Genomic DNA, 26,993 nt, shown 5'->3' with positions numbered 1-26,993 from the left:
TTTTATTTGCAACGTTTTAGTACCAAAGATGATATTCAATTTCAACGTGACATAAAATTTTGAAGACTTATATCAGATCTGGAAATAGCGTTTACATTATGTTGAAATTAAATTTCATCTTAGGCGATTAAAGTTATTTCAGGATGAGAATCACTTTCGAATCGATATACAAGACGATCGATGAGTTTTGTGACCGCTTACGGCTTCTTCCTTCACATGACCTACAGGACCTCCATTCGATCCGACAACAGTTATTGTTAGCAGTACTACGGCGACCCCGTGCAGGCTGCTGTCGTCACGCTCCACATCACCGCAGTATGAGCACAAACACTCTGCCCTGGAGCCGCCATCGGGAGATGAATCAGAACAAAGCCAACAGTTCTGTCCGTCGGCGCGTTTGTGTCTGCGCTCGCGCATCATTTGCTCTCGCCAATTTGCTCCCATCCGCTGCGCCCGCGCATCTAAGCGGCGTCTCAAAGCCGATGCACCGTTTTTACACAAATAAGCGACATATTTGGGGTAATTAACAGACAACGCCCGGCGGTGCGTCAATACTGTTTTTGTTGTCATACGATCGCGACACGTGATTTCATGTATTTGATTTGTGTCATGTGTTTCCGTCGTCTGCGGCTCAGTTTTACGAGTATTTCAGGAATTTTTCACTTTTTAATTAGTTATTGAACTTGGTTTCCTTTAATAGTAGGCTGCTATCATAAAAAAACCTTTTAAGGCAATTATAACTTATTTATACCTTTTTTACTATTTTTACCTTCCTGATGAGGAAAGTGCTTACGGGATAACTCTACAATGAGTACTGCAATTTGGCTAGCTTACCCACTCGACCTTCCTCTTACGCTACGGTACTTTACTTTTCATCATGAGTTAGAGTTACGTATTTCTTGCACACAATCTCAATAAATTTAACTTTGTTTCTGTTTAAGATTTAGTTTCCAACGGGTATATATGATACCCTATCACTAAGGCTCCACTGTCTGTCTGTCTTTCTAGATCACTAACATGTATCTCATAATTCCTAATAGCTAGACTCAAGGATAAGTAACTGGTGACGGATGATATCATATTTCGAAAATTAGGTTTCCCTCAGCCGTTTTGTACGGAACACTCAGTGCTGGGAGTCCGATTCGCACCTGACCGGTCTTTATATTACCTAGGTTTTAGGTGAAAGAAGTGAATGGATGTCTGATATTGTTAACTAGGTATGCATTTACTTTTCGTATCGGCATCTACTCCTTGCTCTTGTCTATAAATCTTTATATGAACGAGAATCTAGATGAGTATCAGCGTATGCCTATGTACTATGTATGTAGTCATTTGTTCCCCGTCGCGACAAGCAGCGATAATGCTAGGAGCCCACGTATGTACAGCATTAATTACTTGGCCAGTTTGCCAAGTATTACAATTTTCAGCAACATGTTCCTTAAGATTAATTAGGTTCTTATCAGATGAGAGTGACGCGGGCCGGCCGAGGCACGCGCCCACGCCGCTCCGGTACCCGCTGAGGAGAACCACTGATTAATTGAGACCCATTAGTAAACAACGAAAAACTTGTGCCCAATTAAATGAATACATGCATCACAAACATACGCCAAACACTTTAGTTTAGTTTTCTAATGTCGCCGCATCAGTTTCTCGTATCGTTGTCAGTCACAGAACATTAGTTAGCAACATGAATTAACGAACATAAAAAATATCAATTACAAAGAGCGTACATAGTACATAGAGCCGTGTCGAATCCCCGCGGGCCGCGTACATAGCGGCCGCGCTCCCACCCGCGCTGCGCGGGCGCACCTCACCCTGCCTACTCGAGCGGCACGCATTTTCCTCGGCTCTCGTCTCGCTCGTTGCCCGAGCGCATCCGACCGAACGGGAAAACAGACATATTTATACACAACTGTCCGGCGAATTGTGAACTCTATTTCATGAGCGATAAAGATTGAATTCGCGCGGTAAAGACAAAAGATGCATCAACACGCTTCAAATAGAACGCGACATGGAAAAAGGAAAGCGTTCGAAATGAAGCGCAGCGATTGGCCGGCGCGGGCCAATGGCGGCGGGGGGCGGGGCGGGTGGTGGCGGGCAGCGCGGCGGCGGCGCGCGCGCACATGTGGCGGCGGAGCGTCGCGCGGCGAACGTGAGTGCGTGTCCATGTGAAGTGCAGTGCGGCGGACATGATGCTGGGCGGCATGGACGGCAAGGAGTACGGCGCGCTGCACGCCGCAGCAGCCGCCGCGGGCTACTCGATGGATACCGGTGAGTGCACCTACCTACTCTATCTTTACTCTACCTAATTTAACTACATACTTTGGATATTCAAAACTATCCTATCGTCGGAAGAAAATAATTTCTTACTTTCGTTCGGGGTCAAGAGTTATTTAAAATAATAAGTATCTTAATTTTTTTCTTATAAACGGGCAAAAACGAGAGTTCATAAACGTGATCATGAAGGCTTTTTATTTTTTAAGTGAGCACTTATTTTATACAAATAAACGGTAAAAACACTTACTACATTTTGTTGCTTTTATGGAAAAGAAAATAAATATTAACCTAACTTATGAAAGATTCAAAAATACAGACAATTCTCAACATCATATTCTGTGCAGGGATTGTAGAGATAGTAAGAGTGCCTCAAAATTTGATTAAATCTCTTACGTTTTTCCTAATGCAAGAGAGACTCAAAAATAAAAATTATTTCCAACTTCATTAATTTTATAACGATCAAACTTATTTTTATAAAGCCTTTTAAGAAAAAAAATCTTCGTAATTATATTTAAATAAGTGCAGTTTTTTCATCTTTCATGGCTTGTTTTTTTTGCAAGGCGTTTATTTCAGGAGTAACATTTGAACAAATAAACTAATACCCATTGATTGGCATCCGATAGCTTTTTCTCTAATCTAATTGTGTTTTGTTTATCGTGATAACATATAAAAACATAATATTATACTATTGTAATGGTTGGGTACTTGTTATCCCCCATTAATATAATGTAAAATGAGCAAGTCATGCTTTAGGCATAAACTTATTCTGTTAAATTACTGTAGGCCAGTTGAGTAATTTCTTGCACAGTTAACACATTAAAAAAAGACTGTTATAATAATTAATTATTACAATATTCGGCTCTAACATGCCAATTAAGTAGAGTATGAATTTAAAGTACTGGTGTCAGACTTAAACCGACCGCAGATCTCTGACGTGGCAAACCATACCCTTGAACAAATCATGTTAAGTGTTCCTTCACCGTTTTTGGCAAGTAACATTTACTTTTAATGCGCAATTTACGAACTAATGAAACTATTACACCTCGTAGTTGTTGCTTGTAGCTCTTTAATGACGACAAGTTTTGTATCCACCCTTGTACATAATTCCCAAATGGCCGCTCGCTTCGTAAAACAGAAAGTGTACAAGTAATTAAATTGAAACAATATTTGTCATACAATGTCAGAACAGCGATAGTTAACTGCGCGGTTATGAGTCTTGTTAGAAGCAACACTAAAATTGTTCCTTCGGTACATAACACACTCGTAAAAATTACACATTTTTGTTGATGTAAACTCGTAATTAAATATGCTTGATTTAATTAAAAACATTGTACAATTCAACAAACTAGTCAAGCATGTTAAACCGTGTTTACTTACCTACTTGCCCAGCGATAAAGGACTTTCAGTGCTTTGTTTTAAAACCTTAAGAAACTACAGCCTTTGTAGTTGCATAAAACTAATCTACTCAGCCTGTCGCACTCCACTGGTGATAATAGTCATTGTATAGAATATGAATAATATAATTAAAGAGGCCCATCACTACATCTGATGGTAGTGCTGTTGCAGTTCTGAAAGAGAGACGTTGTTCTACACTCTGTAGAGCGGTGTCTGAAACAATCTTACTCAATGGGGCAGTGGTAGGCACAAAGACCGAATGAAAAATAATATTTTGTTTCAACAAAAACATACAACCAAAGTCATACAAACAACTAATCCTAACTAGATGAAATTAACAAAATCGCTTTATTCAGTCACAAATATAAAAAAATGCAGATGAACTGAGAACCTCCACCTTTTTGAACAAGTATAGTGAAGAGATGTATCTCTGTCCCAACTAAGTAGAATCTAATTAGAAAATTCTAAAATTGTAGAGATCAAAATTACATAAATGTAAAGGTCACTTGATTTAAGTAGGTACATTATTTTTGAGTATGAATTAGTTGTGTAGTTAGTGCAATAGTTATCTACATTACATCATCTTTATAGATAATATATGTTACATGTCGTTAATACTTGTCATACTTTATAACTGAAATTGTTTCAAGTTAGGCGAAAATTAAATGAGGACTGGAATGTAGAAAAACTAGGACCTGTGAAGTGGAAAATTGTTTGAATTGTATTAGTTTTTGGTAATTCACATGTTTTAGCGCAAAAAGTAGATGTAAATACTTTTACTTGGTTATTTTTAAGACTGGTGATTGTCATCAATTAATAATTCCCCAGGAACCATCATACTTTGGCTCGTTACTTCGCATGTGGAACTGTGTCTTACTGAACTGATTTATGTATTGTTATGATCTAATAACTTTCCTAGGATATGGGTCTCGTTCATGGTACACAAATATTCCGCTGGTAGTCAATTTCAGACAGAAAATTTTGTATACACCGTGATTTTTTAGTCGTCTTACAAAAGCAGCCCAGTTCATGTATCCAATGACTAGAACACGTTCATGATAAAAAAATAGGTATTTATGAGATTTGAAAAAAAATTAAATGCAATTTTTATTCAATATTATGATGCAATTCGTAGTTTTTTAGAAACACAGCTCTGTTGCGAGCGCGGTCCGAGCCTTGTAACAATGGTGAGGGGCGCGGGCGGCGGCAATTTTATCATTTTTAAGAGTATATTTCAGATTTCTCTTGTTTAATTTTCTTCGTACTTATTATCTTAGTTGATGATAAAAAAATAATATTCGCGCCTAGGGGTAATTTACGTCGGATACATGAACTGGGCTACTTTTGTAAGACGACTAAAAAATCACCGTGTATACCTACTTTACTAAATGAAAATAGATGTCCATTATACATGAATGACCCCAAATCACGTTCAAAAATCGTTCTAGAATAAGTCGAATCCCGATAACGATATCCCAAGCGATTACAATGACGAACGTGACTCCAATGACGATCATATGACGCGGTCTCAGCTGATCCAGTCATCTGAATGCGTTGAGAGCACGCAAATCTTGTTGTAAGATAAACAACAGCACATGTCCAGCTACAGTCGCACAATTAATTAGCAGCACAATAGATAGCGCCGTGACGCATATGATAAGAGGAGGAGAGATAAGGGGGCATCTCACGGTGCGCGGTGGGAGAGATGGCGCCGCGGCGTCAGCGGGGGAATGTAGAGTTCTGACACCGTGGAGGTCCATTAGATCAGAGAAGTGTTAGGACCTGGTTCAATGGAGGAATGGACCGACTACCATGAAAAAACCTGGTCCTTTGATGATATGAATGATGATTCGATGAAAATTATATGATTGTTGCTACAGTTTAGATTGCAAAAAGATCAAGTGGTAACATAACTACTTATTTATAATTTCTCAGTGAACTGAGAATGTTAAATTGATGTATCAGAAATTTTGTAAATCTTTCTAGAGCACAATCTCTTACGGAAAGATTGGTGTGTTGGTTAGAGGCTGGTGGTGCTTACAGGTTTGGAAGATAATAATATTTCTAGATGAGTTGTTCCCAATCGTTTGGGAACATTTTGAGTTTTGGCAATATCATTACATAAATTACATTTGTGAAACATAAACGATTATCATTTATCAAGCTGTTAGAGTGTGCCAAGCGCATCTAGCATTGCCGACAGCCGCGATTATCAGTCCGTTAATATTGTCACGATTACTGGGTTCAGCCAGAGTTGCAGTCTTGTAACAACTGCCATCGTATCTTCACTTTGATCAGAATTAGAAATGTAATCTATTAATATTTTCATACTCTCCTACTACATGATCTTCTGGTCGACTTGTCATGTTTCTTTGTACCGAATTGTAATGGTCCAGCATTACAATTCGGTTTTCAGTTTAATCATTAGCTTAAATTGGGTTTTTCTCAATTAAAATTTGTTAATATGGTTTCAGATAACTAGATACCTAGTCTTTCGGCTGATTAGGCAATAAAAATATTTATATATATTCGTCTTGAGAATATAATTTTCTTTCTTAACTTCATGAATACCTGAGTGGTCTAGATCAATATGCAAAAGCTACTGTGCCATGTCAAGGATTTGTGTGATCCGTTCTGTGTCTGGTTGTTTTGTGCATGTGACTTGAATGTTTGTGAAACCACGAGAGTCGTTTCTTGTAATCATTTTTAATGAATATCATTTTTGCCATTACCATCATAGATTCTGAATGTAGAAACCTGATTTTGTAACAGAGATGTCTTTTAATTTGAATCTCATCTTTGAGCTTGGGCTCCTTTTGGTGAGTACAAGCCTATTCGCCTGTTCTGCCTACCTCTTTGTTCTGCTAAGTACAGTTTCCTCCATTTAGGTGATGCCTGCAAACTTGGTCCTTTGAAAGTTAATCCATAAATCTCTGCAGCTTTAATAGAAGACTCTCTCCATAATTTTCTGAAGGAGTAACTCCGAGTACGGTTGTCCGAGTCGCTACAGATCGGTGAGAAGTCAGTAATATCCAGTTTGCGATAAGTGGATACTACGACACTAAGCGATAGCCATCGAGCTACCTACTAGGTACCGATGTCTTATCGCACGCCATTACTACACATAAGAAAGTTAATCTGTCCGTCAGTTTCAATAGGAATTTATGTAAAGATTATTTTTTTATTCTCTCTAACCTATGGGGCTTTAAACAATTAAGTTTACTCGTCGAATGCAAACCAGATGTAGTTTGTACTGAAGATGTAGATATTTTATAGTTATGTGACATATGATGCAAGTGATGCAAATTTACCTAGTTACATTTTCTCTGATAGAATTTGAAATGCAATTAGGGCACCGCCACTTTCAAACATAGTTTTAGGAAAAAATATGGCAACGGTATCTTCAACTTTGAACTCCTACTCTTGAAGTCCTCGCAATTCTTCATATATTAGGCGTCTTTGACATGATGTCTTTTCTAGTTCTACTGGGCTCAGCGATCTTTCAAAATATTGCTTGTTCCATGTCTACGTTTAAATTTGGTTTAACCTAGCAATGTCGTGTCCACCTAATGTTTCAGGACTTCCTGACTTAATCGAATAAATTGAAAATACCAAAACACAATTTTCAACTACATTTCAAACATGTTGAAAATCCACCATTAAAAACTTAATTTAATTAATTAAAAACCGTTATCGAGATAAAAAAGCTAGTAGTTAATTACCTGGTTTAGTTACAATCGGCATAACGGCGGCGCAGACGCAGCGCCGCACTAAACGCATGCGGTTTATCGATGTGTCAGAGGGCGTCAAGGGTTATCGATAACTGCGATAAAACGGCACCGTTGCGCGTCACTACGTTCATTGTATAACTGTTTTATTTTACGAAAATTTGTCGATGTGTTGCTATTTTTGATGCGCAGTACTGGTTTGTTGATTCTCTCTCCGTTACAAGTGCGTCGGAAGTTAATTTTTTTAAACAAACGAATCACCCAATCATGCACTCAGTTGATGAAGTTAGTTCTTGTGTAGACATTGTTTTAAGTCCGGAACTTAAAGGAATAGCAAAGGTCTAAAACGGTTTCTTATTTTTGTGCCCAAGAAGTAAAATATACATGATATTTATGCCAGTACCTTCTACATGGCAACATCAATTTGGAAAAGGTGATGTGATACTAGACTAAGTGAAATCAACTTCCTGTTAAGAGCAAAATAAAAATTAGAAAAATGTATGCCAAAATTGCAGCAGCAATTATTTCGGACTTCTTATCAAGATTATCCTTAAGAGCGTTTTCGTGGATGATGATTAAAGGATCACAATACTAACTTAACAATCAGCCTCGTAATCCAAGCGATGATGAAGTATTTAAGTAGCTTCCATAACTATACATACTTATACAGGCATCGCCAGCCCTATAGTATTGTATGCCAACCCTACTCTTAAGCGTGTTAGTGATGTGAACACAATATAAAAATGTATCGACACATCGGGCGAGCCGCTATCGGGTGGGGTCGTCGATAATCGGCGGTTATCGCGGGGTTATCCACCGCGCGTCAAACAGCACGAGCCACGCACACACCGCTAGTATGTATACACGAGTATATGCTTCATTATAATCAACACATTTAAATTGAAGTCTCGAAATACAGGTCATAAGTCGATGACATCTAGTTTTGTCGCTTTACTCAAAATAAATTGCGATTTCTAATATACATGTACATAATATACTATCCATAGCTCTTATAACTACACTTTCATTTTTTAAATCTATGACGGTGTACAGTAGTTTCTCCAGATATTCTAATCAATATGTATGTATATTCAATTGTGATGTCAATTTTAATGACAGTAGTAAGATTATAAGGGTGATGAAAAATATTTTTTTGACGTCAATTATGATAGTTTTAATTATCGATACGTTGCAGTTCCCAACACTATCATAAAAAATTAAACTAAATCTATCTAGAAAAATAAAACAGTTTACATTTTATTCATATTTGTGTTGTATAAGTAGTAAAATATCTAATAGAAATGCCTTGCTACTTCTATTAACCATGACACTCTTCTCCTGTCCAGACTTTTCCCAAGCCTTGTTGAGGCTACAGATATGGCTATCACTAAAACCTAATTTAATGCGACAGATGACATAAAAATGACATTTACTTTTCATATATTTCATCGCAGTTTCCGAATCAAATAAATCGCGAATATTAAAGAGTCGAGTCATCAAAAAGTTCATAAATAACAATATTTATGTAAACAGTTAGTTTAACTGCGGCCAGTTAAAAAGGTTTAAGATTAGTAATAACTGCGTTTATTAAGATACATTAATATTATAAGATATTATTTATATCGGCTCCGGAAACCGCCGCCTAAAGTTTATGCAAGAGTTTTCCTGTTGCGACGCCCAAAGTGGTTCATAATTATTTTGAAGCTTCGCACCATAATATTTATAAACAAAAGCAATTAACAAGAATTATCTTTATAATCGCAACAAATTAGACCTTTATATTTTAGTTGTATGACTGCTAACATTGCCTAATTAAATGTTCTGTAAGAATGATAAAACAATACCTGACGCCTTTTCCAATGGAAATGTGAATCGCTTTAGACAATACGAAGTCGATATAGGTACTGAAAAATAAGTTTACCTTATTTTCTGATTATTATTTACTAGCTGTTGCCCGCGACTTCGTTCCCGTGGGTAGAAATAATAAGTTATGATTTATACCTGCATTGTTTTTTCACATTTTCCATTGTACCTATCTTCGCGCCTATTAGTCACAGCGTGATGGTTTATAACCTAAAGCGTTCCTCGATGAATGGTCTATTCAACACAAAAATATTTTTTCAATTTGGACCAGTAGTTCCTGAGATTAGCGCGTTCAAACAAACAAACAAACTCTTCAGCTTTATATATTAGTATAGATATAGATAGTATTACACACTATATAACTAAGGCCTTCTGCTACACTTTGCAATCATTCAGATGCGTAAAAAAATCGTTTATTTTAAACAATGGCTCTACGATTTGACTTTGGCGTTTGATGTAGAAAATAAGGTAGTAAGTAGACTCGAAATTTCAATTAAAATTTTCCATCTAAAAACTATTGAATATTTTACTAGACCCAATTTTTCTCAAAGTTTTGCAGACTGAAGCATCTTTACAGATTTCTTCGCTGTAATCTTCATTTCTCTACAGAATATAATAGCGGTCCACGTTATAAAGTAAACACAATACAATAATATGCAGTAGTTGTCCGCTAATGGCACAAACAGCGCGTGTTTGTCCGGCGAGCCGTGTTTGTACGACGCGACGCGCGACGGCCGGCGCAGGCGCAGCCATACCAAACAATGCTACCGGGCTGCTGACAAAATGGCCTGCGATCCGGACATGTCGCCTCTGACACAATATTTAAAGGAGACCACATCAAACATGATGTCTGTTTTTACAGTTATTTTGTTAATTTTTGAAACAAAAAAAGTATTGTCATAAATTATTTTAATAGTTTTTTGACCAAATATACTTTTTTTATGGAAGTAGAGTGTTTTTAAAATATCTGACTGATCTATAGTTCAATTTACCACTATTTATTGACAACCCTGCCTGCTAATATTGGTTCCAATAATTTATTTAAGAAGAAGAAAATCTTTTATTTTTAGATCTGCACCTCTTTGTATTTGTAATCATGTTCTTGTTTCTACGTTAATTTTTCGTAATAATAACAAAGTGTAAGATATCAAATACAATATTTATAATAATTAATATTATGAGACTCTCGTCACCCATACAATTCCTTTCGTCAATTTCTATCGACAGGATCTACATAAATACCTATCTAGAAATTAGTGCGTCATCCTCTTAAACTCCTGACCGTAAAAATCAAAATAAATAGCATTCAACCAAACTAAGCGCTTTGACAAACAGAGTAATGTTACAATTTCCTGTCAATTACATTTATTTGTCCTCTCATCTAAAGTGGGAAAATCAACCTAAACCTGCTATAAATAAGGGTGACTAATACGGTGTGTTGTATAAAGGGTCCCGGCGCCTGATTTGTACATTTGCGGATCGTATCTAGTTACTGTGAGGGTTGTTTGGACTGTGTGCAGAGATTTGTAAGTCGACATCGTCTGCTACTGCCCGAGCTTTGTTTACTCGTAGTAATAACACAAGTTACTGCGCAGATACTGTTTCTAAATAAATGTGGGGTCCTAACTGTATTAATTGTTAGGTAAAGTGCAGTGCTGGGTTTTTATAGCTAAGGATAAGTAAGGATTCGGCTTAGTATTAGATTGGCGAAATAAATTCGCCCAAATCGTTCGACTAGACTACTTTGAATTTTGTTGTACCGGCGGTACAAAAACAATTCTAATGTACTATTGCAAAAATACTATTGCTGTATTGCTTATTTTTTTTAAATATAATAGTATTTGGGCTAGTAAAAGCTCATAAGCAAGCCACACCTCTTCCACTGCTCAATGAGTGCTCATGTGGGCTGCGCAAGCGCACCGCGCAGGGCTACCGAAACTGAATTTGAAATAAAATAATTTATAAGTTTGGAGTTAGTATCAAAAAGTATTCATTGTTCCTTGCTTAATGATGGTGACGACGTAATTACTCCAAACATAGTATTCCGTAACCAGTTACACAAACAATCATTATCAGCTACAAGCATGTAGCAAAAATACAGAAAAATAACTGTTGAGACGTACGAAAAAATAAGTCATGGAAAATTCCACCTACAGCTTCCGCAATCATCAAAAACCTTCGCGAAGTCATACTAAGCATCTAATTACGTCAGTCTGTTTCGCCAAGAAGCCTGATCTAAGGGACGGCGGTGTTTGCGCACGCATTAGCCGACCCGCCTCGTGTCAACAGCGTAATGGCGGCAAACAACGACCCCCCCGCTCCCCGGCGCACCCCCCTCCCGCCCCCGCAGCTACCGTCTTGACAGATGCGCGGGCGCAACGGGATACAGAGGTGACGTGTTGAGACTAAATGTTTGAACATCGGTTTTTTTGGTAGGATATGAGTTATGGTTCGAGATTTTGAAAAGTTTAAAGTGTCCCTAATTTTTAATGGATGACTAAAGATCATCACTGGAATAAATCTCTAGGTGATGATTACTTTCCAAAACTATGAAAGAATGAAATCATAGAAGATCATAGTCAATAAATATTAGGACATTAGAATGATAAATTTTGCAAATGCATAAATTAAGGTTAATTTCTGAATATTCCTGAACAGTTTTCATATTCATTAAACAATGTCAAAATCAATTAACCCTCCCCATTAAGAATATACTAGAGGTCCAGCTGGCCTGATGCGGATATCCAGAAATAGCGCTAACAAATGAAAATCACCTCCGAACAGAAGCCTGGCACAGGATAACTAATTGTCCCGGCCCACAATGAGCATACTGGTTCCGCTCGGAGGCAATGTGCCGTGAGCGCTGTAGACTGTGGCCGCGGCGCGTGCCATGTCAATAATTAGTTATAGTGACTTATGGGTTATGGCAGAATACTTTGACAGTGTTTATAGGGGTTAATAAGGGGCAGATGATGCTTCGCCAGCCCATTACACCTGGGAGGAATGCCACTGATGTTTGTAGAGCTTTGTGTGCAGTTATATTTAGATTGGCAGTTTAAATACCATATTTTAATGGAGCTCGACCCAATACACGGATTGGTACACGACCGGCTATTTGCACTCATTAATATGCTAATTAATAGGCTCACGTACTCGTGTATCGTGCTCTAGGACTTGTTGTCGCCGGCTCTCCACCGGATGATGTCGTGTGAATTTGTTTAAATCAATACTTTGACATGGTTTTTGTTTTACTAGCCTTTGATGTAGTCTAACATCCGTTACGTGCATGGAGTCATTATTTAAATGATGTGTGTAGATCCTCTGCGGGTTAATACTCCGAGCTTTTCAAGTTTAAATAAGATTTTTTGTGCATTGATCAGACTAACCGGTATTATACTTCTTCGAAAAAGCGCCATGGAATCACACATAATTTTCTATTGACAATTCGTTTTTTGAAATTGATTTGACAAATCTTGCCTCCAGATTATTGATAACTTGGTGAAAGTTAATTATCAAAATAAAAATATCATATTATGAATATTCACAAACTCTCAAACCGAACCTTCGTTCCTAGATGTATCTTCGTCTATTAATATGATCTAGTGTAGTTCCTAGTGCACCTTCCCCCCGGACCACCGGCACCGGCGGACAGTACCGTACAATAGTCGTCTAATTCAAAACAACATGTCCCAGCAGTTCAAACAGAACTCGGAGGCTACTGCCATTAACCGGGCGTGCTCTCGACAGCTAAGGCCTCTTCACACGAGGAGTGCGCGCGGCGGCCGGCGGTAGCCCGTGTTTGCATAGCGGGCTCGTTTGTCGGCGGCCTGTCGCCCTGTGTGGTCCCGGCTCACACTGCTGCGACACGATCAAACCAGAATGAAGGAAAACATCTTACATCAATATATTGGTTCACCGTGAACTGTTTTGTGCATGCTCGTCGAAGTGTGTCGCAAATAAGCTCTGTCTAAGACTTTTGAATTGTCGAATGACTGCACGGATAGCCGAGTGGTTGAGGTCACCACGCCTAAACCACTGTGCGTGTCGTGTCGCAGGTTCGCTCCCCGCGTACGACAAGTATATGTGTGATCCACAAATGCTTGATCTGAGTCTGGGTGTTATTGTGCATGTGATTTGTATGTTTGTAAAACCCCCCGCGGATTAAATTCCTTAGTGCGGGAACGTCTTCCATTTTAATTTTGATGACGACAACCCATGATATTGATTAATTGATTTAGAATCTGTTTAGCAAAAAGTAAGAGTTAATACCACTAATTATAGAAAGCACCTTTCAAGTAAATAATTGACCAGCAGCTTTTTTTCTCAGCCCTGTTTTCTGTTCTCAAAGTTACTCAACGCACTTTTCACATCAACCTGTTTGGGCCGCTAAACAATTACGTAACTATTGTACTCACTACGGCTTGTAAGTCTACTGAGGTTAAGAGGTAGACAAATGGATTTTGCTAAAAATACAGAATCAGCACGTGTCAGTTGTGTAACGTGTTGCGGGTGGAGACAACACGTGTCCGTCACGTTTACGAGGTGACGCGCAACATACTCGAGTAAGCTAGGTGTTTACTGCCCCATGAATGTCCGACTGTCTGTTACCTGATCAGAAAGTACTGTACTCTATAACCCATGAAATGTTACGTCAGCAAGAAGCTTGGAGTCAAAGTTTTCCAAACATACAATGTACTGCAAGTTCACGGTGATTTTTCATAAGTTTTCCTTTTAACGCTGTTGTTAAACGCTGAAAGCCTGGAATGAGTTGACAAGATATGAATCATGCGTAATTCTGATTAGTAAATAGACTTTAATAGCTAATCGTAAAAGTACTTGCAAACTCAAGAGGTTTTTTAAATTATATGACAACACGACATCTTCAGGGCTCTTTTCTATTTCACGATAACTTCTGATTGTCTAAAATTATGTTGTTGTATAAGGAGTAGGTACGACACATCGCGAATTTAAACACATTATTTTTGGAAAATACGCACTATTGTATTATTGTAGCCACAGTGTGCTTACAGTGCCTTACAACAAGAATAACAAGTATTATTATTCAAGTAATGCTTTATCAACATTTACCGGTAAAGTAAACTATGTCAAGGATTACCACGACCATGTTGAGTACACGACAGCTATCAATATCAATAGAGTTAATAAATAAAATTATAATAAATTAAATCGTTTAAGGTCTATTTACCTCTGGGCGGGCTCTACGTATGCGTTCTCTGATTGGTCCGTTGTGTGATCCAGGAGTTGGCAACATTTTGTAACTTCATTGAAAAAGAACCGGCAATAGGTTCTTTTTTAAACGAAGTATATAATATGTCATCTGTATTTTTTTACAAAAAGAAAAGTTGTAAATTTGTTTTTTTTTTAACGAATACAACATTTTAAGCACTCTTTGGCACAAAATAATGATAAAACATTATGTATAACCCAACATTAGTCCAACAAACTAACAAAAACACGGAAAACAGTTTATCAGGGGCGCGTAAATCAAACGCGTATGTAATTACGCGAAATACGCGATACGCAGCACCGTTACAGTACATCTGTAATAGAAAGTTGATTAGTATGCGCGTGCGCAGGCCGCTGATTGGCCGCGCGATTGTCGTAAAAGTGGTCGTAAACAGGCGCGTTCTCATCCGCCATACTCCAGCCTGATCGATAACGCTAACAAGGACGACTTCGATACAACACCTCCAACAGACCTTTCATTATATTTAAATTAATGTGGTACGTGTGTGGTAGGTAAGCTTAGACCTTATTGCAGTTCCGCTAATCTTCTTCTTATAGAGCTGGAAGATGCCTGCTTTGCCATGATGCTGCCTTCCCAAGATTGGCAATCATTTGGGCTATTTGTAATCTTGACACCATCGCATGAGGGATTATCACTAGCTTGTCTAAGTTTTGCTGTAACAATCACATACATTTTACAGACTTCCCCTGCCCTTGGTCAGCTAATGCATGAATTTTGTAATTGTAGACTTACATGATAGTTTTAAAAACATATCCGGAAAAAAACGAGTTATATTATATAGTATTCAAAGCATTGCAAGTCCCACTTGGACTGGACTCAGGAGACTTGCAGTGTACTTAACTTGCGTTGTCAATAATTATAACAATCTGCTGGGACAATCAAAATCTAAACGTTACTGTTATTTAGTTGTCTTATTAATTTGCCCTCAAGATCTCTTCCTTCTTGATAAACCGAAAACACAGCTGAGTAAAGCAGGATGTAATGAAGAATAAGTGAAACCTATTGCGACCATAAAAAAAAGAGTTAAATGTATGGAAAAGTTGGTGTAGTACACCACAGAGTTAACACTAGTATCAGTTGGTTCTAAGTTTTAAAGTTTCAGCAAAATAATTCAAGTCTGGGAACCCAAAGAGTCGTCCGAGGTTTCTCTCTACACCCATAATGATGACCTAGTATCCTATTTAAACCTGAACTATAATTACATCTTCTGATAATAAAGCATCGCCAACAAGTGTCACTAGATCTAATTCCCACACCGACCGACACTTGACATATAATATCACACAAATAATTCTTCTTAATATCAAAGCTCACCTAAAACAGTCCAATAAAAAACACTCAGCGCCCCGAACATAAAAGAGCCGGCTATTAATTAATCGCCACTGAAAAATACAAGAAGACATGTATTTATACATCCAACACAAAGGGATAATCTCGCGATTTTAACGATCCATTGCTGGCTTTGTTCTTCGCATTCTGCGGGCTTTCAAACGTAGTAAGCGATATATTTTGAGCGATATTAAACTTGTGGAGTTTCGCTCGAATTAATGAATGCTTTATATTCGTTGCTTACACTAGTAACTGTCAGCAGAGCCGCGTCAAAGGCGCGTCGTAAATTAACCGCCGAAAGAAAGATGTTTCCCGCCTTATGATGTGCTCTCCCTGTCTGGCGGACCCGGTCGTGTATGGCGCTGTCTCGTTTTAAAACCAATTAGTAATGTTTCAAAGAAACCGTTCGATTTAATATCTGTGCGGTGTCGCATCGATCTGCTGTTATCGATAACAATATTATTATCTATTTACGAGTGTGAATGTGTAATTTCGCGCGGCGCTGAAGTAGTTAAATTGTGATTGATCAGTGTTATCTGAGGATTCGCAATCGCGAGTTATCTCACAAGATATAAGAACTGCAGTAATTTGATTTAGAGATATGTCGCGCGTCTGTTTATACGGTAGTTGTGAATCAGTGGCGAGATAAATAGCTAGATTGTTTTTCCATTCATTTCTTTGCTAATAGCATTGCGATTGCTTCGTATGGCGCATTATGACCACGCTCTAGTGACGTATGAGGATAATTTAAAACTGCTATCTTTCGCATCGCTGAAGCGTGAACATATGACATAACGACTTTTGTACGAAAATAAATATGAAACATTTGTTCGACTATTTATATCGATATTTAAATTGAGTGGGTTTAAACGTTCGTGATAATTTGATAAATAGATAATACCAGATAGTAAATAATTTCAATTCGTTGGAAAGAGAAGCATACCTTGTAGTAATTGTAATTTATGTAATCACTCATTATCTTATTAATTTTCCGAATCCATTGCCTGGTATTACACGTCTGAAGCTTAAGTAGGTAACCATTAGACATGTATCAAACCTTCTTTCTCTGGAACTCCACGCCTCGTTTTATCACACAGCAGCCCACCACTACCCCGGCACTAAGCACAGTCACTGACAACGCCTCCCCTCCTCGTTACGTACATTTCCCAATCACCGGCGTGTTGGTTACATTGCTGTTCGCACGCGTGTCACCGCATTAGCCACACGCGGTTAACGGCCAGTGCTCACGCTGCAATGAAAGCTAATCGGTTTTACTGAACTATGAGGAACTGTCACGCTTCTAATCGGAAATTGCTTTCTTTGGAAAAATTGTTTACTAGGTCCTTGTGAGCTGGACTTGAGGTAAAATCATGATTTGTATACATCTTCATCTTCAATAGATCAGTAATGGTTCAACAATTTTTTTGGTTTTATTGTCATTGAATTCAACACCAAATAGTAATTGGGTGTCTGGTGTAAATGACTTGAATGTTTGTGAAACTCCCCAGTGACACAGAATCTAGATGCCTATTGCAGAAGTTGTTTAAAACAAATTGCTGTAATAACAAAATTTAAGCGTAGAGGTTGACCTTTCAATTTGGCCTTATTAGTGCCACTCCTATTACTCAATTTTGTCTCCAACTCTGCCTTCTAAGAGATCTTTCTTCATTCGAAGCCCAGAGCCTTCCTCTCAAAATATCTAAACTATTCTAAACCTAATAGATCATTTACAAGTTTACAACTAATTAAGCAATATCCACAAAGAGAACAAGTTCAAAAGTTTAATTTAGTAAAAAAACTACTAAAATGTGTCAGTGTGTGGTATATGTGACATTGTGGTACCCTTTGATGTGGCGTCAGCACCGGAGCGTGACGGACGTTCGCGGAACGGACAAAAACTGCGCACACGTGCGCCTGCGCCTGCGCAGCCGCGGCCGTTATTGTTGGACGCTGCGTTTGGGTGGTATACTCACTTATAGAGCTAGGTAGATATAATGGTTATGATTCAGATGGCACACGATAAGAGCATAAAAGAAATCGGTGAGAAATTAGGGGAAAAACAAAATAAACTGTAAAGAAGTTAGCGTTTGAGATGACTTCTGAAGGACTTCAGTTTTGTTGAATGGAACCCGAGTCTCCAAGTGTCCAGTCCTTGAGCTATCGGTAACAGATAACTCAAACAAGTTCTCTTAAACATAACACTTGCCCCCGTGTGGTACGTATCTCTGTAACATGTAACATGGTGTCAAGTGGCCCGGCGAGGCGTGGCGGCCACGCCCCCCGCCTGTGATGTGCGCCGCCGGACGGTATGTAACACTGTCGTTACAATACTGGGGTCAGAAGGACCTAGAGCAATTAGGGAGGGTTTTTATCTCAGGGTTAGTAGTAACGTCACTATAGACTTACCACCCAAAGACAATTTCGTAGGTACGTGGGTAAAACTTGTGTGATGAGTTGTAGTGGTAGAGCTTGGTGTGGACTTCGTACTCTATTTCTATCTATGGTTTCTTGCCACTTAAAAGTTTTTCAATGTAGCAACACATCAAATTAAAAAATCTCCGTTCAATTGTCCACTGAACGTTTCACAACAAAATGTGGTGAAAAAATGTCTCAGATAAAAAAAAAACAAAAGCGCAACTTATCAACCGCAAATATTGAACTCATTTATTATTGCACAAAAAAGGTTTGCTCTGTCCAGAACTCTTAATGACTATCAATGTCATTTAGCCACATGTGCGATGTGGCGCATCAGCCGCGCCCCGCCCCCTCTCTGATCTGATGCCGACACTCCAAACCCTGGGCCCTGGCTGCATCACTATGGGACATTATAATGTGGCGACGACCTCCGTCACGGGTCGGGTGACATCGGGACCCCTGCGGTCCTAAAGTCCATCGACCGTTTATCGATGACGCGATGAGTTGATTTATTACAAGGTTAAATAGATCTTTAAGAGACTTTTGTTCCCTATTTACATTATATGACGTAGGTATCTATTTTGGGTCATTTCCTACAATTGGTTAATTTAGTGTGAGTGCTATTTATTATTTTGATTACTTGCCTATGTGTGAAGGAGATTAAACGAAGATAAAAGAAAATATTACAAATATAATAGTATAAATAGTGTTCAAATTCAAAACATTGTCGTTGACAGAAATTATGTAATGATAAATATAATTTAGAATGGAAATAACCGGTTGCTAATCTATAAATCCTTATTATCGTTAAATATCGTGATAACGACGTTTTCCCCAAAACACAGCCCAAGCTATAGTACAATGTCTGAAAAGTAATATAAAAAGGAAAACAATAAATAAATAACAATTTATTTGACAAATTGTGACGTTTTGACACACAAATTTGAACAGATGTCGAAAATTATACTTAATTTTGGGAAAATTTGAGTTTTGGTTCGATATAACTTCTTGAAAAAATCTCAAATAAATCATCTCGACGATAAAAACGATTAATGTCAGACAAAACTACCTATAAAATTGTAAGTTTACGATATCATGATGTTCTCTACGAAACTCTGTGTAATGTAGGTACATTTGCATTTTTAATGCATATCTCGGGCATATTTATGAAGCTTGTATAGTTAATCATTTCAGTCGTCTGGCAAGAGAACGGAGAACGATAGTCGTGAAGAAAAAACAAAATTGACCTGTATTTGAAGTAAGCTCCACATCTGACATAGAACTACACACACTCAGGTTAAGCTTCACATGATGCGGTCGCTGATTATTTATGTCATAACGAGTTACGAATAGTCAAAAGCTAGAAAGACTGGCAATCTTATTCTGAGGAAGGGGTGTTGCTGAGGTGCCTGGGTTGAGGAGGTCACAGCTGCTTGCTGCAACCGTCTAGACTAGAAGCCACATTTAGGAAAAGGTTTGGATGATGATGACTAAATACCGGTAACTAATTACATAAACATAATGAATGATTCTTCAGTACGCTATTTAAATCACAGATGGAGATGATTATAATTAATGTAACCACAAAACAATGGTATTCGTGTTGTATTGTTTATGAGACGCGCGGTGCTCTGCTGTTGCCAACTGCATTTTTCAGAGCGGCCGTCAAGTGTCACGACTTTTTAAATAGAACGGTTTTAGTGGACCAGTGTATCTATTAAGAGATGAAATTAAATAATAGATATAAAAAATAAGAAATATAATGTAAATTCAGAAGTCTCTACAAATGTATTGCTAAACCTGACGTTAGTAAGTAACCAGATTGGATGCCTTCTCCACTTATGCCACTTTCAGGGTTCCTTCCTGAAACGGTAAAAACAGATCCCTATTAGTAAGGTTAAATAAGGCCAGGCAGATATTCCCCTCTAGTTTTTTCTTCTATAACAGATAATTAAATTAAATTGAGGTTAAATAAGGTTTGGTAGAGTCATAATTTGATGGGTGAAAATTAAGTACTTTTGAAAATGTGTCTTTCTTTACCCTGTTTGTGTGAAAACCGCGGTGTCGCAACTACCAGTCTAACTTTAAGTACTTGTTTTATCAACAGATAACCAATTATGTATTACCTCTGGACATAATGTAGCATTCGAGTAACCAAAATTATACAATATATTACGAGCAGAAAAAGTACGAGCGTAAAAAACACAAGAATGGAATTCTCAAATTGAAAGTGCGCCTACTAATAACCACAAGCTCCTAAAACAATTGCAACTTACATGAAATTACATTCCCACTTAAATCAGTAAGTAGAGTGGTATAAATAGCGGCGTGACACGGCGGGACAACAAGACAACACTAACAGCGGGACATTAGACATTAGTCAAGCATTTTGTCCCGCGGCCCGCTAATTTGTTTCCCGACGAGCGAGGAGTGCGCGACTGTACCTTTGCTTTATTTGCTCGACTGTACTTTGTCAGGGTTTGGGCAGTCGTCTGAGTTATGGTCAAGTCTTTGTTACTTTTTCATGTTTAGGTGCGGATAGAGACGGCAATTTGTTTTTTATTCTTTTTGGTGGCATGTTTTATGTCGAAACTGTATGTTTCATAATTGAGTTACTTTGAGTTGGTCTGCAGATTTTTCGGTTTGTGCTGGTAGTAATAGAGAGTACTGCAGTAAAACTCCATAATAAGAATAAGAACTTCTTACATTAAACCAATGTGCATTGTACCTTAGTTAGCTTAGCTGTCTATGAATTTATGGTATGGGGTCTACATTTTAGAGAAAGATTACGAAAAGAGTAGATTTAGTTCAAACTAATGAACGTGGACGATGAACTTGTTTCTCTTTTAAGGTGTTTTAAATTTCTTTACACCTAAAATAAATTAGAACATCATATTAACAAGCGGAACATAAATAACTTCGAATTAATATCTGTAGCGCATTACAATTTCTCCCCGATATCAGCACTTCGTTAATTATAACCCTCTCGCGGCCGCCATGATAAATGTATCCTAACAGTCGTGAAAACAAACTGAAAATTATCTTCAGGAATCTCATGTTTCAGTCATTTGTAGTCAGCTGTCACCACTCCGCGGCTCCGTGACAGATAGCCGCGTGTCACTGTGGCGCGCGTCGGAGTGACATGTGTCACGGTGACGTCTCGTGACGTTTATTAGGCGGATGCAACGGGAGTACGCGCATGACAGCTAGCCTCAATGTTTGCTCCACAGAGAAATGAGATACGAGTTTGTTTTAGTAATCGTTCGATTGTCTTATTTTGTTCTTATTAAGTGCCTCGGGCTGATAAAAAAAGTTATTTTTATTACGTAACAATTCTTGGCCTCACTTAAAGTCAAAGTCAAATTCTTTATTTCAATTATACCAGTATATGGCACTTTTGAACGGCAAAACAATTTACATATGAACAATACTAAAAATTAGTGTCAGTCTATCGGTCAGTCTCCTATTGAAGCTACGCTCGTTCGGAAGGTAGATTCTCATGGAGAAGAACGAGCAAGAAACTCCTACTACTTACTACGTTAACATTCTGTAGCTATTGTGTTTATTTTTTCAATTTTCTGATTTAATATCTAATTACCTAAGTGCGCAATATTCGGACAGTTTCGGACAGTATAAAGAAATAAGCCCACAAAATACAAAAATGCTGTTACTACCGCTGACAGAAACAGTAGAAAAACAACATACGAGGCTGAAAATGTGACGTTTGTCTCAGCGCCGGGTTCCCATAGGGAGATAGAGCTACCCTGAAACCGCTTTCAAAATAATATAAAACACCAACGGATTCAAAGTCGGTTAATCCAGTGGCTTATTATTCTTGGATCGATTGTCACGATGCAGAGATGAACAAAAAATGTATCTTTTTCCTTCAATTACGAAGCCGATTTGAAAATAATAATACCACGATGACATATAATACCGGATCAGCGTTTGTTGGAACCAGCTGGATACAATATCAAACCGACGCAAAGTTAACAAGCTACGTTTTACGACAGTCTGCGCCGGAGTCGAGTGACGACACAAAACGATGAGTGTCGGCGGTGGCGACATCAAAGTGGGTGTCGGGTGACACTCGCCCCGACACCACGTGACACCTGTGACGTCACTAGGACAATGTAGCCCGTAGGTGAAGGTTTAGCATAGTCTTACTCATGTCATAATCATGATTCTACAATGACTGTTAACGAAATGTGGAAAATATGCCTAGCAGTGTGAAAAAACGGACTTGTGTTTCGCTCGTCATAGAAAAAACTATAATTTGTTATAGTAAGGTTATTTTTATACTGACATGAGTGTAAAAGGCCATATCACCTATTTTAACACTCAAAAATTAAAAGGTTTTCTTTATAATGAAGTAGTAAGTTCCTTCATAAAAACGAAGAATGTAAGAGTGTGATAGTAAACTAAAGATAAACAACTCAAAAGATACAACACTACTTCGTATTTTCCAGCAAAGCCTATTATCACCACTTTTGATTCAATCGTTTGAGTTTCATTAGTTTTTTTGAGCCCGTCGCCGCCGTCAGATTCATACATAAATAACTATGAATCATTATGTAATGTTACAAGCGTATTATAAAATAATATAAAAGCCGTGGTTCACGTTCGACTTGGCGTTATGTTGTTATACATAATAATGTGAAGGAACCGGCTCCAAACTCGATAAATATACTAGCTGAACATTATGTTTTACGTACTACGGACGTTTGGATTTTGGTAAACAACAGTTGGAAATAGAAACTATTATTTAAAGTACTTTTATTGACAAAATATAGGAAAACATAAAGCAATTTCTTGAGAAACTTCAACCGTTAAACGAATGTGGAAAAAGCTGAGGCAAGAGGTTTATTTCATGGACTTGAAAGCTTGAGCGTAGACATTTCCTTTCTTGTAATACTAATTTGTTGTTTATAAAAAAACTACAATAAGTTTTCCTAACAGACCTCATGCCCAAAAAGCTTGCAGATTTAAAACAAGAGATTGTTTTGTGTCTCCCATGCGGCGGTGAAACAATTGGTGGTTGGTTCAACATGAATCTGCATCAGCAGTCATGTGAGGCCGGTACAACTCGGCTCTACTCGCTCTCGCACCCATATATTATAATCTAGATCGTATATAACAATAATCCAGCATTTAAAAGCGGTTCAAAGATTTTAGATCCTGTTACAATAACATGCCTTATGAAAAAACTTTTGATTTTGTCATTACAAACAAGCAAAAAGTCAAAATTCCTCTTCATAATATTAGTTTGGTTGTCCGTGACATGATATTTTCTTTGCCCGCAGACCCCAGTGGCGGGGGCATGGGCAACCCTGGCGTGGCGGGCACCGGCACGCAGCAGTACGGGGAGGTCAACCAGCTCGGCGGCGTGTTCGTCAACGGGAGGCCGCTGCCCAACGCTGTGAGGCTGAGGATAGTCGAGCTGGCGCAGCTTGGGATCAGGTGAGGAACTTGGATATGTGTGATGGATGTTGGAAGTATGTGGGAAACTGGGGAGAGGTAATTGCTCAACATTTGGATTTGGTAGTAAGAAATCAAACTAAAATGGAATCCCTACAAAGGGAAGTACAATAATGTGTTTGTAGAAAGAGGACAACTATTTTTTCCTAGTCTCTAAGTTTTCTAAGTGTTCCATAATTTAAGACCAGAACAACACAATCCGTAATAGAAAAAGAAACTTCAGGAAATACATAATAGCATAAATATATCGATAAAATAGTTAGTGAGTGACATCACTAGTCCATAAATAGTAAGCTGAACGATATTTCATTTGTTTTGATTAAATCACAATAAAACCGTGAATGAGTTATCTTATCTTTTATTTCTCGATAACGTAACGTGTTCTTTCATCATAAAACTAAACCAAGCGCAAAGATTGTATTTAAATATCAACAATAGGTAGCATACTTGTGATATAACTACTCGATGCAAAAAACTTAGGCAATCGATAAGAAAATGCCTGATCACTGAACCTATCTACTTATACCTTGTCATGGAGCTAATTATGAAATAATCTAATTTTGGAATCACTCTAACTACTACTAATCTTTTAATATTTGAAACTTAGCGCAGGTTTCAAATGAGGTTCTAGAAATCTTATTCAGTTTTGAGTAAAAAAAAACAATATGAAAAGTCAAGCATCCACCTTTAACTTATTGCATGGGTGCCATCTTAAGACAATTTTCATCAGCTCTTAGTCACTTAACTTAGTTTAACGTTAACGTAGTTTGCTAATGGAAGCTGCAACATCCTTTCTTAACTACTGCCCTGTCCATCTATCTGATGTATCGGTTTGCTCTCAGACCCTGCGACATCAGCCGGCAGCTGCGGGTGTCGCACGGCTGCGTCTCCAAGATCCTGGCCCGCTACCACGAGACCGGCTCCATACTGCCGGGAGCCATCGGAGGCTCCAAACCCAGAGTCACCACACCTAAGGTAAGTGGATTGTCACTTTCGGGAAATTCCGGAATTGTTCCTTGGTGCCCCAAGGTTTAGGTACCCGTAGATAAAAATTTGAGAACAAAGAGGAGAGCTCAGCATATCCGCATAGATTCATCAAGTATTCCCTTTTTCCTGACATTCTGTGCATCCAGGTATTTTTCAATTATCTCAGCCATATCCCATAAATCGCAGAACAATTTGTCGAAATTGGGACAATTTTCATTACAATTTCACTGTGCTTGTGTACAGGTAGTATCATACATAAAGCAACTAAAAGCGAAGGACCCGGGCATCTTCGCGTGGGAGATCCGCGACCGGCTGCTGGCGGACGGCGTGTGCGACAAGTACAACGTGCCGTCGGTGTCCAGCATCAGCCGCATCCTGCGCAACAAGCTGGGCGGCGGCGCGCTGTACCCCGTGCCGCCGCTCTACCCCGTGCCGCCGCAGCGCTGCTGGCCGCTGCACCAGCCCTACGACTACTATGTCTATTTACAAGTTAGTATCGCTAGTACTAGAAATGCTCCGACTGTTTCATCCTCGCATTAGAAGGAGTTGTGAAATGTGAGAAGTTTAAATGGTTAAAGTTGTAAAGTTTATAGGCTAATAGAATTATTTGTAGCGGCCTTGAACTTTATAATATTATTAACGTTCTCCCTAAAAACTCCTCGCAGCTGGTTTTCTCCTGTTCCGGGATGAACATGTAACTTATGTGTGTCTTTGCCTGCAGGGTCGTCAGCACACGGCGGGCAACCCTCACGCGCTGCCGCACCCGCACCAGCAGGCGCCGCCCCCGCACCATGCGCACGCGCACGCGCTCTGACACGCGCGCCTCGCCACCAACCACGACCGGTGAGCGTGGCCACCACCACGCTGACGTGGTGACGCAGTGACGCTGTGACGAGGTGACGCGGTGACGCGGCGGCGGCAGGTGGAGCAACTGATAGCGCGCGTCACGACTGAGATTAATAGACTTAGTTACTTAATACGAGAGTACCGTCAATAAAAATAGACTATTTAATTTTGGGGGAAATCCCAGTTGATGCAGTGATTCGGTGATCCCATGTGAAGTGCAGTGTGAGTGATATAATTTTAAGCGACACAAACTGATCTTCTAGTGATAATGTTTATGATAATTGTTGATAAAAGTATTATATTGTATATACCTACGTTATCGATGTAAGATATATAGCGGTTACTGTCGCGAGGTTTAATATTGCAGCTATGCAGTTACTAAGACTTCCTGATGATGTTGTATAACACCGAATCTTTGTGTGAGCGTTGTGAATTTATTTATTGTAAGGGTGAATAGTTTAATTAATGAGAGTGATTTAATCTTTCCTTTTGGTATTCAAAATTTAGTAGTTGGTACGTAGTCGAGGCAACATGTTTTTGAATCTATTACATAACAAGTGCAGGGTAAAGTTATGGATGAAAGTATTTTTATCAAGGTGCCAAAAGTTAAACCGTCGGCAATTTATCTGCAGAAGAAGTTTCAACAAGATTTTACATTCAATTAACGATTTTATATTAATAAAATGATCTGATAATGTTCAGCTAGTTGTGTAGAGTTGTAATATTATACCTCGTGTGATGTAGATATGTATAAGCTATGGTGTTCACCCGGCGGCGGCCGTCGGGAATGGGTGCAAAGATGTAAATATTCTAAATAAATACGATGAATGTACTTATTCTGATAGGAGATAGCATTTCATTTGATTATCTTTTATTACCAAACAGTTTGTGGTTTACAAAGTTATCGTGATTCGTTTCTGACGGTCATTAGTCGAACTATTGTATTGCATCAGTCTGATAACTTATTCAAAACAATGAATTGATTATTTTCGATGTGTAATTCCATTTTAGATAACTTATTTCATCTGGAGACGATATTATGACAAATGTTTTTCAAAATAAGGCTAGTCTATGTTTAACTCTGCTCAGAAACAGAATAGATTTTTTTAAACTAGCCATCTACTTTATATGGTTACCGACCTGATCGAGTACTCATAGCTCTGTTCATAACAAAGTCACATATTACGATCAGCTGATTAATTGGCAAAAAAGCATGGATGTTGTGTTTATTCGAAATCTATTCTGTTTTTGTTCAGTTGCACCGACAAATTGTCTTCAAACTATTATAGATACATATTTATAAAACTAAACCTCTGTACAAACTAGATGTTAAGTACGAGATCATTATTTAAACCTTAGCTTTATTGGTCAAAGTATAAAAAATAAATTGGTTTGTTCTTATATTA

The 26,993-nt window shown here is 38.4% G+C and overlaps 1 protein-coding gene across 1 annotated transcript; it reads left to right on the top strand.

Annotated features, from left to right (window-relative positions):
- The first annotated feature begins 2,100 nt into the window (after window positions 1-2,100).
- On the top strand, window positions 2,101-26,993 carry LOC113504831 (paired box protein Pax-1-like). The gene is made up of 5 exons (XM_026887298.1): window positions 2,101-2,271; window positions 23,580-23,736; window positions 24,597-24,729; window positions 24,985-25,230; window positions 25,463-26,993. The coding sequence occupies exons 1-5, from the start codon at window positions 2,190-2,192 to the stop codon at window positions 25,553-25,555; spliced, it is 711 nt and encodes a 236-aa protein (XP_026743099.1). The 5' UTR covers window positions 2,101-2,189; the 3' UTR covers window positions 25,556-26,993.

The sequence above is a fragment of the Trichoplusia ni genome, chromosome 23 (assembly GCF_003590095.1).
Source record: "Trichoplusia ni isolate ovarian cell line Hi5 chromosome 23, tn1, whole genome shotgun sequence".
Classification (NCBI taxonomy): domain Eukaryota; kingdom Metazoa; phylum Arthropoda; class Insecta; order Lepidoptera; family Noctuidae; genus Trichoplusia; species Trichoplusia ni.
Note: the sequence above shows the minus strand (reverse complement) of the source record. Positions and strands in the feature narration are given on the sequence as shown.

What these genes read in the sequence shown, in the direction of transcription:
- LOC113504831 (XM_026887298.1), top strand. Translation starts at nt 2,190, where the DNA reads ATGATGCTGGGCGGCATGGACGGCAAGGAGTACGGCGCGCTGCACGCC. An exon ending in GGGCTACTCGATGGATACCG is followed by an intron (nt 2,272 to 23,579) that starts GTGAGTGCACCT and finishes CTTTGCCCGCAG; the next exon opens with ACCCCAGTGGCGGGGGCATG. An exon ending in CCAGAGTCACCACACCTAAG is followed by an intron (nt 24,730 to 24,984) that starts GTAAGTGGATTG and finishes GCTTGTGTACAG; the next exon opens with GTAGTATCATACATAAAGCA.